The sequence below is a fragment of the Tachyglossus aculeatus genome, chromosome 12 (genome assembly GCF_015852505.1).
Source record: "Tachyglossus aculeatus isolate mTacAcu1 chromosome 12, mTacAcu1.pri, whole genome shotgun sequence".
Taxonomy (NCBI): domain Eukaryota; kingdom Metazoa; phylum Chordata; class Mammalia; order Monotremata; family Tachyglossidae; genus Tachyglossus; species Tachyglossus aculeatus.
Window position 1 is genome coordinate 11,648,463 of NC_052077.1, and position 13,238 is coordinate 11,661,700.

A 13,238-nucleotide genomic window follows, 5' to 3' on the forward strand; every position below is an offset into this window, starting at 1 on the left:
CAAGCCTCTGTGAATAGTGATGTGTTCTCCATTAAGGAGAGAATTGATGACTTGAGTCCTTCCAAGATTATTAACAAGGCATGCTGGACAACTCGGGGAGGACGCTACCAGCCCTGCATTCATTCATTCATTCATTCAGTTCATTCATTCTATCGTACTTTCCCAAGAACTTAGTACTGTTCACTGCACCCAGTTGGCACTCAGTACATACCCTTATGATGATGACTACTAACAGAGGAGCAATCCTTCTCTCTCTGTAGGAACTGAGGAGGAAGATGAAGGTGACGACCTCTTGCTGGGGTCTGTGGATGAATTCTGGTGGTTTCCTCATATGTGGAGTCACATGCAGCCCCATCTCTTCCAAAACGAGTCATCCCTTGTGGAGCAGATGATTCTCAACAAAAAATTTGCCCTGGTAAGTGACGCTCTTTTTAAATGTTTTTTTTTTACGGTATTTGTTAAGCGCTTCTAATACGCCAGGCTGGAGAAGAGATCAGCAAATTAAATCAGTCACAGCCCATGTCCCACATGGGGCCCACAGTCTTAAATCCCCATTTTACAGATGAGATAACTGAGGCCCAGAGAAGTGAAGTGACTTGCCCAAGGTCACACAGCAGACACGTGGCAGAGCTGCGATTAGAACCCAGGTCCTTCTGATTCCCAGGCCCGTGCTCTATCCACTAGACCATGCTGCTCTTGTACTTTAGATTGAACAGAAGAGCACTGATCATTTTGGACTGGGATCTAAAATGGAGAACTTATTCCTATTGGTTTTGATTTTTGTGTCCGTCTCTCCTGCGAATTTGTAAGCTCCTTGAGAGCAGGGTTCAGGAGTACTAATTCTGTGGTACTCTCAAAATCTCTGAATACAATGCTCTACACACAGTAGGTACCCAGGAAATATGGTTGGTTGATCGAATGATTGAGGTCGTGGATTTTTCTCCTTAGAACCTATTAGAATGACTCTTACCAACATGTCCGATTAGGGTGATTCTATATACTTCAAGAAGCTGTAAGAAACTGAGTTTTTCTTCCCTCTCTGGTGCTCTGGGAAAAACAAAAACACCAAGTGAGACTGTCCTGCTGGAATACTGGTTCTCTCTACTCTACTGAACTATTATCCTGGGCTTTTCTCTGTTCCTCAGTTTCCCCCTTTGTAAAAGGGGGATAATTATACTTTTCCTCTCCCTGTCTGACAAGGTATTGTGAAAACAATCAGACTGTGTGTAAAAATCCTTGGGAGAAAGATAGTACATTCAGTTTGCCCAAAATGCACATTTTCACTACCCGTTTTAGATCAAATGCTGATAAAGAATTAGGAAACATTAGTGTGACCGCTTTGGATGCACCATGATGCCGTGTTGGAAGAAATTGTTTATGTACATGTGAACATGTGTGTGTCACTGGGCATGGCAAGTTCAGTGCTATTACCCTCATTTTGAATAGTGCGTAGATGAGACAAAATAGTGGATTATTTGTGTTATGTACAGAGTGGTCGATACCACATTAATCAATGATCTGGATCGTTCAATCCAAATAGTATTTCTCAACCTGAATATTCATTGTCATTGGCATGTTTTACTAAAGAGTTGAGTGGGAGAGGGTTATCAATGTCAAATAGAATCAAACCGTAATAGTAATGATCTTTGTTAACCACTTACTATGTGCCAAACACTGCGCTGAGAGCTGAATGAATTAATTCATTCAATGGTATTTACTGAGTGCTTACTGTGTGCAGAGCACTGTACTAAGCGCTTGAATTAATGGAAAGAGCCCGGGCTTGGGAGTTGGAGGACGTGGGTTCTAATCCCGGCTCTGCCACTTGTCCGCTGAGTGGCCTTGGGCAAGCCACTTAACTTCTCTGTGCCTCAGTTACCTCTGCAAAATGTGGATTGAGACTGTAAGCCCCAAGTGGGACAACGTGATTACCTTGTATCTACCCCAGCGCTTAGAACAGTGCTTGGCACATAGTAAGCGCTTAACAAATACTGTAATTACTATTATTAATATTAGATGTAGTCTGTGTCCATCTTGAGACTAACAGTCTAAAGGAGAGGAAAATCAGGTATGTAATTCCCATTTCACAGATGAGGAACTGGGGCACAGAGAAGTTTGGTGACTTGCCCCAGGCCACACAGAGGACAACCAAAATTCTTACGCTGTAGTCTGCTGGCCTATTTTTATGGTATTTGTTAAGTGCTTACTATGGGCCAGGCACTGTACTAACCACTGGGGTAGAGACAAGCTAATCAGATTGGACACAGTCCGTGTCTCACTTGGGCTCACAGCCTTAATCCCCAAAATAATAATAATAATAATAATAATAATGGCATTTGTTAAGTGCTTACTATGTGCAAAGCACTGTTCTAAGCACTGGGGGGATACATGGTGATCAGGTAGTCCCACGAGGGGCTCACCATCTTAATCCCCATTTTACAGATGAGGTAACTGAGGCCCAGAGAAGTTAGGTGACTTGCCCAAAGTCACACATAATAGATGAGGTAACTGAGGCCCAAAGAAGTGACTTGCCTAAAATCACATAGCAGGTTTATGACAGAGCTGGGATTAGAACCCAGACCCTCCGACTCTTAGGCCTGTACTTTTTCCACTTGGCCAGGCTGCTTCCCCAGACTGCAGCCTTTTGGAGTAAACTAGTATTTTACGACCCCAGTTGTTTGAACAATATAGCTTTATTATTTGTAGGGTAAAAAGTTTAGTAGAGTACATGGGTTTGTTTGGAGGAGTAAAGCGTAACTCATATGCAATGAAATCTCATGTGGAGATTAAATTGTCCCTGGAATATTTGAAAGATTTAGTGAGGGGAATCAAGTACAAGAGAAGGACGAGTTTTACTGCCAGATGTGCCACAGCATGGAGAATCTAATCAGCTGAGTTATAGGAAGGGGGAGAAAAAGACATTACGGAAATAAAGAAAATAAATGGCTCAGGTTATGTTTATTTCTAGTTGGAGCACCTGAGCTAAATTTCCAGACAAGGGAGGACTGTTAATTTGTTTTGCTTGGTAGAAGCCTTTGTGAATGCCAAGTGAATCATGAATGTGCTCGTTTTTATAGTATTTGTTAAGCATTTACTACGTATCCAGCACTGTTCAAAGTGCTGGGGTCGATACAAGTTTATCAGGTTGGACACGGTCTCTGTCCCACATGGGGCTCACAGTCTAAATTGGAGGGAAGAGCATTTAATTCCTATTTTGCAGCTGAGAAAATTGGGTCACAGAGAAGTTAAGTGGCTTGCCCAAGGTCACACAGCAAGCAATTAGTAGAGCGGGGATTAGAATTCAGGTCTGATGATTTCCAGGCCCGTGCTCTTTCCACTAGACCGCCCTGCTTCCAGGGCATTTGGGGGCATTACAAATTAGCAGTAGTTGTAATAATAATAATATTAATAATAATAATACCATTCAGTGGTAATAGTGAGGTGAAATCCCTTAAAATATAACTCTTTAAAAAAATAAAACTCTATCAAGGCTTCTTCTCTTTGATTGGCATCACCATCTTTCTCCCAGATAGCTGTCCCTTCTTGGCCTTTTCTAAATTCAGCAGAACATGCTAACTTGCACCAGCCTGGAATGCCTATTGTAAAGGATAAAACTTTGTAGATTAGTAAAGAAGAGAAAATGTACATCCTGAAAGATGAAGATCACATTATCCAACATGGGACTGAGATTTGTGAAAGATGTGCTTGCATAGTGAATATAAAGTAGCTTTCCATTTTAATTACTTCTTTAATATGACCTTCTTGCCAGGGGGAGATTGCTAGATATAAAACCCTGCGTGTACTTCAGTAAAACAATTCCTTCCTCTGGGAACATTTCAGGTATGCAGTTTAGGAAATTGTGAACTGGAAATCCACTACATCCTTCTGAAAATTTTCTGTTTGGGTGTCATAAAGTAAGCACTGTTCCAGACAACAACAATAATAATAATAATAATAATAATGGTATTTGTTAAGCACTTACTATGTGCAAAGCACTGTTCTATGCGCTGTGGAGGTTACAAGGTGATCAGGTTGCCCCACGGGGGGCTCACAGTCTTAATCCCCATTTTACAGATGAGGTAACTGAGGCACAGAGAAGTGAAGTGACTTGCCCAAAGTCACACAGCTGACAATCGGCGGAGCCGGGATTTGAACCCATGATCTATGAAAAGCAGCGGCTCTGCCCTCATGAGGCAAATGTACATAGTTAAAGCCTGTCAATAGTAATGGGAAATTCAAAGCTGGTTAGTGGGAAAAATTCCAAAATCCAAAATTTCCACTCTTCTTTTACATGCTCCAAGAAGTCTTCCCCGACTCATTTAACAGGTGTGTGGCTTGTTTTCCTGTGGAATAGTGGTTTTAAGTACTGCCAGCACGTCCTTGGAGTATCCCTCAGGGTAACACTTCTGCAATGTACCCTTTTGTAAGAATGCTTCAGGTAGACGCACAAGCTTTTTTTTTTTATTGAATAGCTAAGACCATTTGTTGACGCAGTGCCTTTGTTCCTTTAATTATATTTGTGTGTTTGCTAATCTGTGAAAAATGGAAATACATAAATAACTCAGTCATTAGTGAGATTAATAGGTTCCACAGCAGAGGTTGAAACTGAAAGCTTCATTAATTACTACCAATCGTTTAAACAAAGAAAGATGATCAAGGGGAGTGATAAGCATTCATTTATTCAGAAACGTGACGTCTCATGGGGGTTATAATTGCAGAATACTGAATTTCTGCCCTACTCCAGCCCCTTGAGAGATATTTATAGGAAACTACCTAGGGAGAATCATTTTTGTTTAGTTGTAATTATACCATGTTCATATTCACTCTCTGGAAAATATTTTAGCAGCGCAAATGGTTGAAGAAATATGTAGTTTGTGTGGTATTAAAATATATAAATTAATAATAAACAATACATTTTGCATGTAAATGATCATTTTCATTCACATAATTTAGTGTGAAGGATTCTCAAGTGCCCCTGGGATCCAACATTCTTGTATCCGTTTTAAACTGAACAAAAATCTCATTGATTTGGCAAGGCCTCAAGCCAATCATGCTGGAAATGAGGGGGAAGGCGGTTTGGAGAGCTCAAGGATCCAGTCAGTCAGTCACTTGTTTTTACTGAGCACTAATTGTATGCACAGCACTGTAGTAAATAATAATAATGTTGGTATTTGTTAAGCGCTTACTATGTGCAAAGCACTGTTCTAAGTGCTGGGGTAGATACAAGATAATCAGGTTGTCCCACATGGGGCTCACAGTCTTCATCCCCATTTTACAGATGAGGAAACTGAGGCCCAGAGAAGTTAAGTGACTTGCCCAAAGTCACACAGCTGACAAGTGGCAGAGCCAGGATTTGAACCCACGACCTCTGACTCCAAAGCCCGGGCTCTTTCCACTGAGCCACGCTGCTTCTCGAGCACTTCTCGAGTGCTGCACTGTACAAAGCACTTGGGAGGCTGCACTATAACAGTATGCAGACAGATCTTGCCCACAAGGAGCTTACAGTCTAAAGGGGAAGGCAGACATTTATAGAAATAAATACATGACAAATATGTACCTAAATGCTGTAGGGCTAGAAGTGGGTGGTGAATAAAGGGAGCAAGTCAGGGTGACCCAGAAGGGAGTGGGAGAAGAGGAAAGGAGGGTTTGATCAGGGAAGGCCTCTTGGAGGAGATGTGCCTTCAATGACAAAGCATCGAGCACCGAGTGGGACCACGTGCACACCAGGAGTCAAGGGTCGTGTCTAGATGATTAACCTCAGCAAAGATTGTTTATCTTCCCTCTACTAAGGTGAAACTAGAAAGAGGGACCCACCCTCCCCACCTTCAAAGCCTTAGTGAAGGCACATCTGCTCCAAGAGGCCTTCCTCAACTAGGCTCTCATTTCCTCTTCTCCACGTCACTCTTGCTCTTGGATCTGCAAACTTTATTCCCCTCTCTTCAGCCCCACAACGTTTACGTACATATCCATAATTTATTTATATTGTCTGTCCGTCCGCTCTAGACTCCAAGCTTGCGGGCAGGGAACGTGTCGACCAACTCTGTTACATTGTAATAGTAATAATAATAATAATAATAATAGTTGCATTTGTTATGCACTGACTACGTGCCAGGCACTTCTCTAAGTGCTGGGGCGGATACAAGTAAATTGGGTGGGTTATAGTCTCCGTCCCACAAGGGCTGACAATCTTAAATCTCCAATTTACAGCTGAGGTAACTGAGACAAAAAGAAGTTAAGTGACTTGCCCAAGGGCACGCAGCAGACAAGTGGCAGAACCAGGATTAGAACCCAGGTCGATGCTCTAACCACTAAACCATGCTGCTCCTTGTACTCTCCCAAGCTCTTAGTTCCAGTGATCTGCACATAGTAAATGCTCAATAAATACAGTTGATTGATTGAGAAGCCAATTTTCCTGATCCTAGCACTGGGCTTCCATTCACTGAGTGAATGAGAGGAGGAATGTCTTGATTTAAAAGGAGTTTAAATGATAATCTGGCAAGACCTTTCCTTCAAGAGGTCAAATGAATCGTCAGCTCTCCATTGCCGAGAATCTATGCACCGTCCGGCAAAAAGCTGTCCTATTTGCCTCTGAAACGGGAACCACAAAACCTAACATGTTTGCCTGAGGGCATCCTGGGCAACCGGCAGTCAGGGTAGATAGCCAGGGCTTAGGCTATGAAACCAAAAAAGATCCTGTTATGGGATGTTCAGATCTGAACACGGTGGTCCACCACTTCACCTCACCCCCATATCAGGTGTCCTTGGGATCCCTGAGGGGGTGAGGGAAAGTAGGGCAGCTGAGGCAGAGGAAGATAATGGGGAAGATAATCTCCCTCGTCCCCCTCTCCATCCCCCCCATCTTACCTCCTTCCCTTCCCCACAGCACCTGTATATATGTATATATGTTTGTACATATTTTTTTACTCTATTTATTTATTATTTATTTATTTATTTGTTTATTTATTTGTACATATCTATTCTATTTATTTTATTGTGTTAGTATGTTTGGTTTTGTTCTCTGTCTCCCCCTTTTAGACTGTGAGCCCACTGTTGGGTAGGGACTGTCTCTATATGTTGCCAATTTGTACTTCCCAAGCGTTTAGTACAGTGGTCTGCACATAGTAAGCGCTCAATAAATACGATTGGTGATGATATCCCAGTCCTTGGCAAACTGGACCAGAAGAGCCCCTTCATTTGAGGAGCAGTGTCTACAAGCCCCTGGAAGGAGGCTGAGAGTGGGAACCAGGGAGCTTAATCGACCAGAAGCAGTGTGGCCTAGTGGATAGAGATTAGGCCTGGGAGTCCGAACCGCCTGGGTTCTAATTCCGGTTCCACCACTTATCTGCTGCATGTCCTTGGGTAAGTCACTTAACTCCTCTGTGCCTCAGTTACCTCATCTGTTTTGTTTTGTTGCCTGTTTCCCCCTTCTAGATTGTGAGCCCGCTGTTGGGTAGGGACCGTCTCGATATATTGCCGACTTGGGCTTCCCAAGCGCTTTGTACAGTGCTCTCCATACAGTAAGCGCTCAATAAATACAATTGAATGAATGGATGTAAAATGGGGATTAAAACTGTGAGCCCCATTTGGGACACGGACTTTGTCCAACCTGACTAATTTGCATCTACTCCAGTGCTTAGTGCAGCGCCTGGCCCATAGTCATCACTAAACAAATACAATAAAGAAAAAAAAAATAGCTTTCTGTTCATACCCCTCCTTTGCCCCACCCCTGACCTCCACAAAATGGACATGGGCAAAAAGGGTCCACACTGAAGCTATCCATTCATAGCTTATACACAAAAAAATGGTCCACAAGCTTAAAGACAAAAAATAGAATGCTCCTTTAATTTGACCCCAGACATTGCCAAATGCTGCTAAACATTTAACAGCCTTAAATTTCCAGGAAAAAAAATATAGATTGCTGTATTATCCAAAGTTTTAAAGCCTTGCTTTACAATGCCATTGGGGTTTAGAGTGTTTACTACTCTTCTGTCTTCCTTTTGCAGCAAAACAAATCACTTAAATTACTGACCACATCTTCAACTGGAGGCTATTGAGATTTTGAAGGTGGCACAACAAAGTAATGCATTCATAAGAGGGTGTTAACATGTTTTATGTTGTCGGAAATGTATTGAAAAAGATGGGGAGTTTGTGGAAAGCAGAGCCCTATATCCATGTGTAACTTCTGCTGGTTTTTGTGCCTCTGGAAGGGAGCAATTTAGCCTCTTCCAAGGTTCCTAAATTAGGCATATCTCACCAAGCCAACACCGAGTCCTACTGGCCAATCATTACTCCTCTCCCATCCTCCGACTATAGTCTTCGCTCTCTCTCCTCACAGAAATTCCGGTCCCATCTGCTTCCTCCTATCCTTGCTTCTATTTTGAATAACAATAGCTGCTCCTTTCATTTTTCGGCATCATTAAAAACCTGGGGTTTAGGAAACCAGGGTCCATATAAATTCAGCGAATGCCTCAGCTCCATCCAGAAAACCAAAAAAATGATCAGAAGTTGCCAAGCTGAGTAATAATTATGACCCTCTAAAGTGAGAGGCTGTACTGTCGAGGGGGTGGAAAAAAAGTGAATATTCAACCAAAACTGATAGCAGCAGGTGCCTTCTGACAAACTTCCTTTCTCCTGCTCACATAGCCCTCCTCTGTAGAAGAAGCATTTTTTAATGATATTTGTTAAGTGCTTACTAAGTTCCAGACACTGTTCTAAGCCCTGGGGTCAAAACAGGCTAATCAGTTTGGATACAGTCTTAATCCCTATTTTACAGATGAGGTAACTGAAGCACAGAGAACTAAAGTGACTCACACAAGATCACACAGCAGACTAGTTCAGAGCTGAGATTAGAATCCAGGTTTTTCTGACTCCCAAGCCTGTGTTCTATCCACTAAGCCATGCTGCTTCTTCTATTTCAGGGCTAATGGTTCATTTTAACCAGAGAGAAAGAACCATAAAATCCACATTCATCCTGCAGTAATATTCTGTTTTCTTCAGCGGCCAGATGTCACACAGATTTCATATTGAATAGACGAAACTTGGGGGAGACTGATTAGCATAGAACCAGCATTGGGACAGATTGACTCATTAGTTGATGGGAGTAGTGAAAGTGCAATTTTGATGGTTGTTATGTGTTTATTTGTTGCAGTCTTTTTCACTATCCCAAGTGTTGCGAACAAAGACATTACTTCAAACCCCATTAGGTTGTTAAAGCATTTGTTAGCTCCCAAGTACAATCCTCTGAATACCAGTGCTCAATTCATACCACTGTTGATTGAGTTAAATTTCCGAATTGAGTTTCGTTATCTCTCTCCTCGACAGGGCTGGTGTTTCCAAGAAATCTGGGAAGCATGTGTGAAGTATTTACTATGTGCCCAGTGCCTCCAAGAGGCCTTCCCAGATTAAGCCCCAGCTTTCCTCATCTCCCACTCCCTTCTACGTCAGCCTGACTTGCTCCCTTTGCCCTTCACCCATCTACCTGCCCCAAAGCACTTAAGTATATATCTGTAATTTTATTCATATGTACTGATGTCTATTGGCATTGATATCCGTCTCCCCAGACTGTGAGCTCACTGTGGTCAGTGATTGTCTCTTTTTATTGCCATATTGTACTTTCCCAAGAGTTTAGTACAGTGCTCTGCACACAGTAAGCGCTCAATAAATGCAACTGAATGAATGAATGCAGGCAGGGCACAAGATAATCAGAGCAATCACCAGGCCCTGTCCCACATAGGGCTCAAAGGCTAGGGGACTTGAATCCCCATTTTATACCTGAGGAAATTGAGGCACTGAGAAACCAGTGTGATTTGCCCAAGATCACCCAACAAGTAAGTGGCAGAGCTGGGATTAGAACTCAGGTCTCCTAACTCCCAGTCCTGTGTTCTCTCCACTGGGCTGCAGCTTGGGTTCAAAGCTGTGAGGGAAGCCCAAGTATGTTTCCTACAGGCAGGTGTTTATGTTGCTTTACCTTAGCGAGATGGAGAGCTGGAAGAGATAATAGTGGGATATCAGGAAGACCAGGGAGGGATCATTGATAAGTATATGCAGAAGCGAAAACTGGTAGGGTGGTTAATAATAATAATAATAGTTATTTGTTAAGTGCTTACTATGTGCCAAGCACTGTTCTAAGCGCTGGGGTAGGTACAAGGTAATCAGGTTGTCCCACGTGGGGCTCACAGTCTTAATCCCTATTTTACAGAGGAGGGAACTGAGGCACAGAGAAGTGAAGTGACTCGCCCAAGGTCATACAGCGGACAAGTGGCCAAATCAGGATCAGAACCCACGACCCCCCAAGCCCGAGCTCTTTCCACTGAGCTTTGCTGCTTCACAAGCTTCTTTCTCACAGAGACAACTGCCTCAATCTCGGTGTTAATTTGTGCACGTGCCCCATGCAGTTGTGTTTTCTTCCCACCAGATGTTTGCCAAGCATCGGCAGACCTGGATATGGAAAGTGTGTTCAAGCCTAAGCGATAGTTTTGTGGTCATGATTTCTCTGCTGTCTCCAGGAGCATGGTATCCCTACTGACATGGGCTATGCGGTGGCACCTCATCACTCTGGAGTCTACCCGGTACACGTCCAGCTTTACGACGCCTGGAAGAAAGTCTGGAACATTAGAATTACCAGCACCGAGGAATATCCACATCTGAAACCAGCACGACACAGGCGAGGCTTCATCCACAAAAACATCATGGTGAGGAATGCCCCGCGTTTGAGGAGAATGGTCTGCTCTTCCATCCTTAGCTGAAAGACAGGGAAGAAAAGAAACAGCTTAACCTAAGGAAATTCAGAGGACCTGGGTTCTAATCCCTGCTCGGCCACTTGCCCGCTGTGTGACCTTGGGCAAGTTGCTTTACTTCTCTGTGCCTCAGTTTCCTCATCTGTAAAGTGGGGATTCAATGTCTATTCCCCCTCCTAATAGACTGAGACCCCATATGGGAGAGAGACTGTGTCTGATCTGATTATCTTGTATCTACCCCAATAGTTCATACAGTGCTTGGCCCAGAGTAAGTGTTCAACCAATACCACAATCATTATAATAATAATGATGATGATGGCATTTATTAAGCCCTTACTATGTGCAAAGCACTGTTCTAAGTGCTGGGGCTCACAGTCTTAATCCCCATTTTACAGATGAGGGAACTGAGGCACAGAGAAGTTGTCACACAGCTGACAATTGGCGGAGCCGGGATTTGAACCCATGACCTCTGACTCCAAAGCCCGTGCTCTTTCCATTGAGCCACTCTGCTTCTCCGGGGAATAGGGAATGCTGGGCTTTGAGCACTTCATTCTTATTAATAATAATCACCATTATCATAATTTTATTATGATATCATCAATCGTATTTATTGAGCGCTTACTATGTGTAGAGCACATAGTATTATGATATTATGATTATTATGATTATGATATCATCATATCTTAAGATATGACATCATCATATCTTATTATGATGATAATGATGATTATTATTAATAAGAATGAAGCACTCAAAGCCCAGCATTCCCTATTGCCCCACACTCAGAAGCCATAAACATTTGCATGTGTTTCAGTTGAAGTAACTTATTCGAGCTACTCCACATATGGAACCAAAAGAGATTTCTCCCAAATGTGGAGCCAGTTTAGACGTGCTGTAGCCGGTTGTACTGCTGGATCTGGGGGCTGGTGTATCAGTAAAATGGACCCAGTGCAGCAGACTGACAAAGAGGTTGGAAAATCAGTTTCCTGAAAGAGTTGTATTTGGGCCACCGCTTTTGTATTGCTCCCATCTGTGTTTCCCACTGCCTCCCTCTTCCCCGCTAGTCAGCAGCCCTTCCCCAACTGCTTCCATTTTCCCTCATTTCATCAGGGCTAGGCATCTAGGTACTTCACGTCCTGAGAACAAGCCAAGGGTTGCACACCATCTCAAGATTAAGACTGTGAGAGAGCTCACACACTTAGCAAGGAAGGACCCAGTTAGGCCTACCGCAGGTCATCCCACAGAGAAGATGAGGAGGGAGTCTGGGTTTTTTATGGTATTTTTTAACACATACTATGTGCCAGGAACTGTATTAAACACTGGGGTAAGATGCAAGCTAATCAGGTAGGACATAGGCCACGTCCCACATGAGGCTCACAGTCTTGAGGAATGAGGAAACCGAAGCAAAGAGAATAATAATAATAATAATGGCATTTGTTAAGCGTTTACTATGTGCCAGACCCTGTACTAAGCAATCAATCAATCAATCAATCGTATTTATTGAGCGCTTACTGTGTGCAGAGCACTGTACTAAGCGCTTGGGAAGTACAAGTTGGCAACATATAGAGACAGTCCCTACCCAACAGTGGGCTCACAGTCTAAAAGGGGGGGTAGCACTGGGGTAGATACAAGCAAATCAGGTTGGACACAGTCCCTGTCCCACGTGCGACTTACAGTCTCAATCCCCATTTTACGAAGGAGGTAACTGAGGCACAGAAAAGTTAAGTGACCCAACCAAGGTCACACAACTGACGAGTGGCAGAGCCAGGATTAGAACCCAGATCCTTCTGACTCCAGCCCTGCCCTCTGGCCACCAGGCTATGTTGCTTCTCCCCTTCTCCTGAATCAGGGGGAAGTCCTAGTACTTTTCCAGTTGAGGTTATATTGGGTCATCTCCCAGGAGAAAACCATTGAGGGGAGGCCTAGATGAATCATAGACAGCAGCTCTGCCTGCTGAAAAGCCAGCTGTCGTGACCCAGTGTTCCTGTGTAGGATTGTAACAAGTAAATGGCATTCATACATTTAACGATGTCAGGGTGGTCTCTTACATTATATAATGCAGATTTTGAGAAATAACTAGAAAAAAACAGACTCTGTTTTCAGGGCAGGCTTCAGAGCTGAAAGCTGGAGTGAGTACACATTTCTGGGTCGGGGGTTGGGAGGTGATTCAGATATTCACTTCATAGTAAAGATGCCTGTTTTCTAGAACAAAATATCCACCGAGTTTAATTTCTTCTGATCTATTGAAATTCGTCAGGGGAAAAAATGTTTCACACTACTGCGGCTCAGTCCATTCCAGTGTTAAATGTAGAAAAATCGATTCTCAATTCTCGTTTGATGTCTTTCCATTCTTTGAGGATTTTGAAATGCATTTGGGTTCATGATAAAAATCTGAGCGTTGAAATTTAAAATGAATAATGCTGAGGACATGCTCGTGTGAAAAAGTCTGAGCGTTGAAATTTAAAATGAATAGTGCTGAGGACATGCTCGTGTGAATGAGCTCAG

At 43.1% G+C, this 13,238-nt stretch overlaps 1 protein-coding gene across 1 annotated transcript in view; it reads left to right on the top strand.

Annotated features, from left to right (window-relative positions):
- The window catches only part of LOC119935683 (bifunctional heparan sulfate N-deacetylase/N-sulfotransferase 3), a 141,684-nt gene that overhangs the window by 70,133 nt on the left and 58,313 nt on the right, over positions 1-13,238 (top strand). The window contains exons 4-5 of the mRNA XM_038755115.1: positions 261-415; positions 10,503-10,688. Coding sequence (XP_038611043.1) covers positions 261-415; positions 10,503-10,688 — 341 coding nt within the window. The remainder of the gene's footprint in view (positions 1-260; positions 416-10,502; positions 10,689-13,238) is intronic.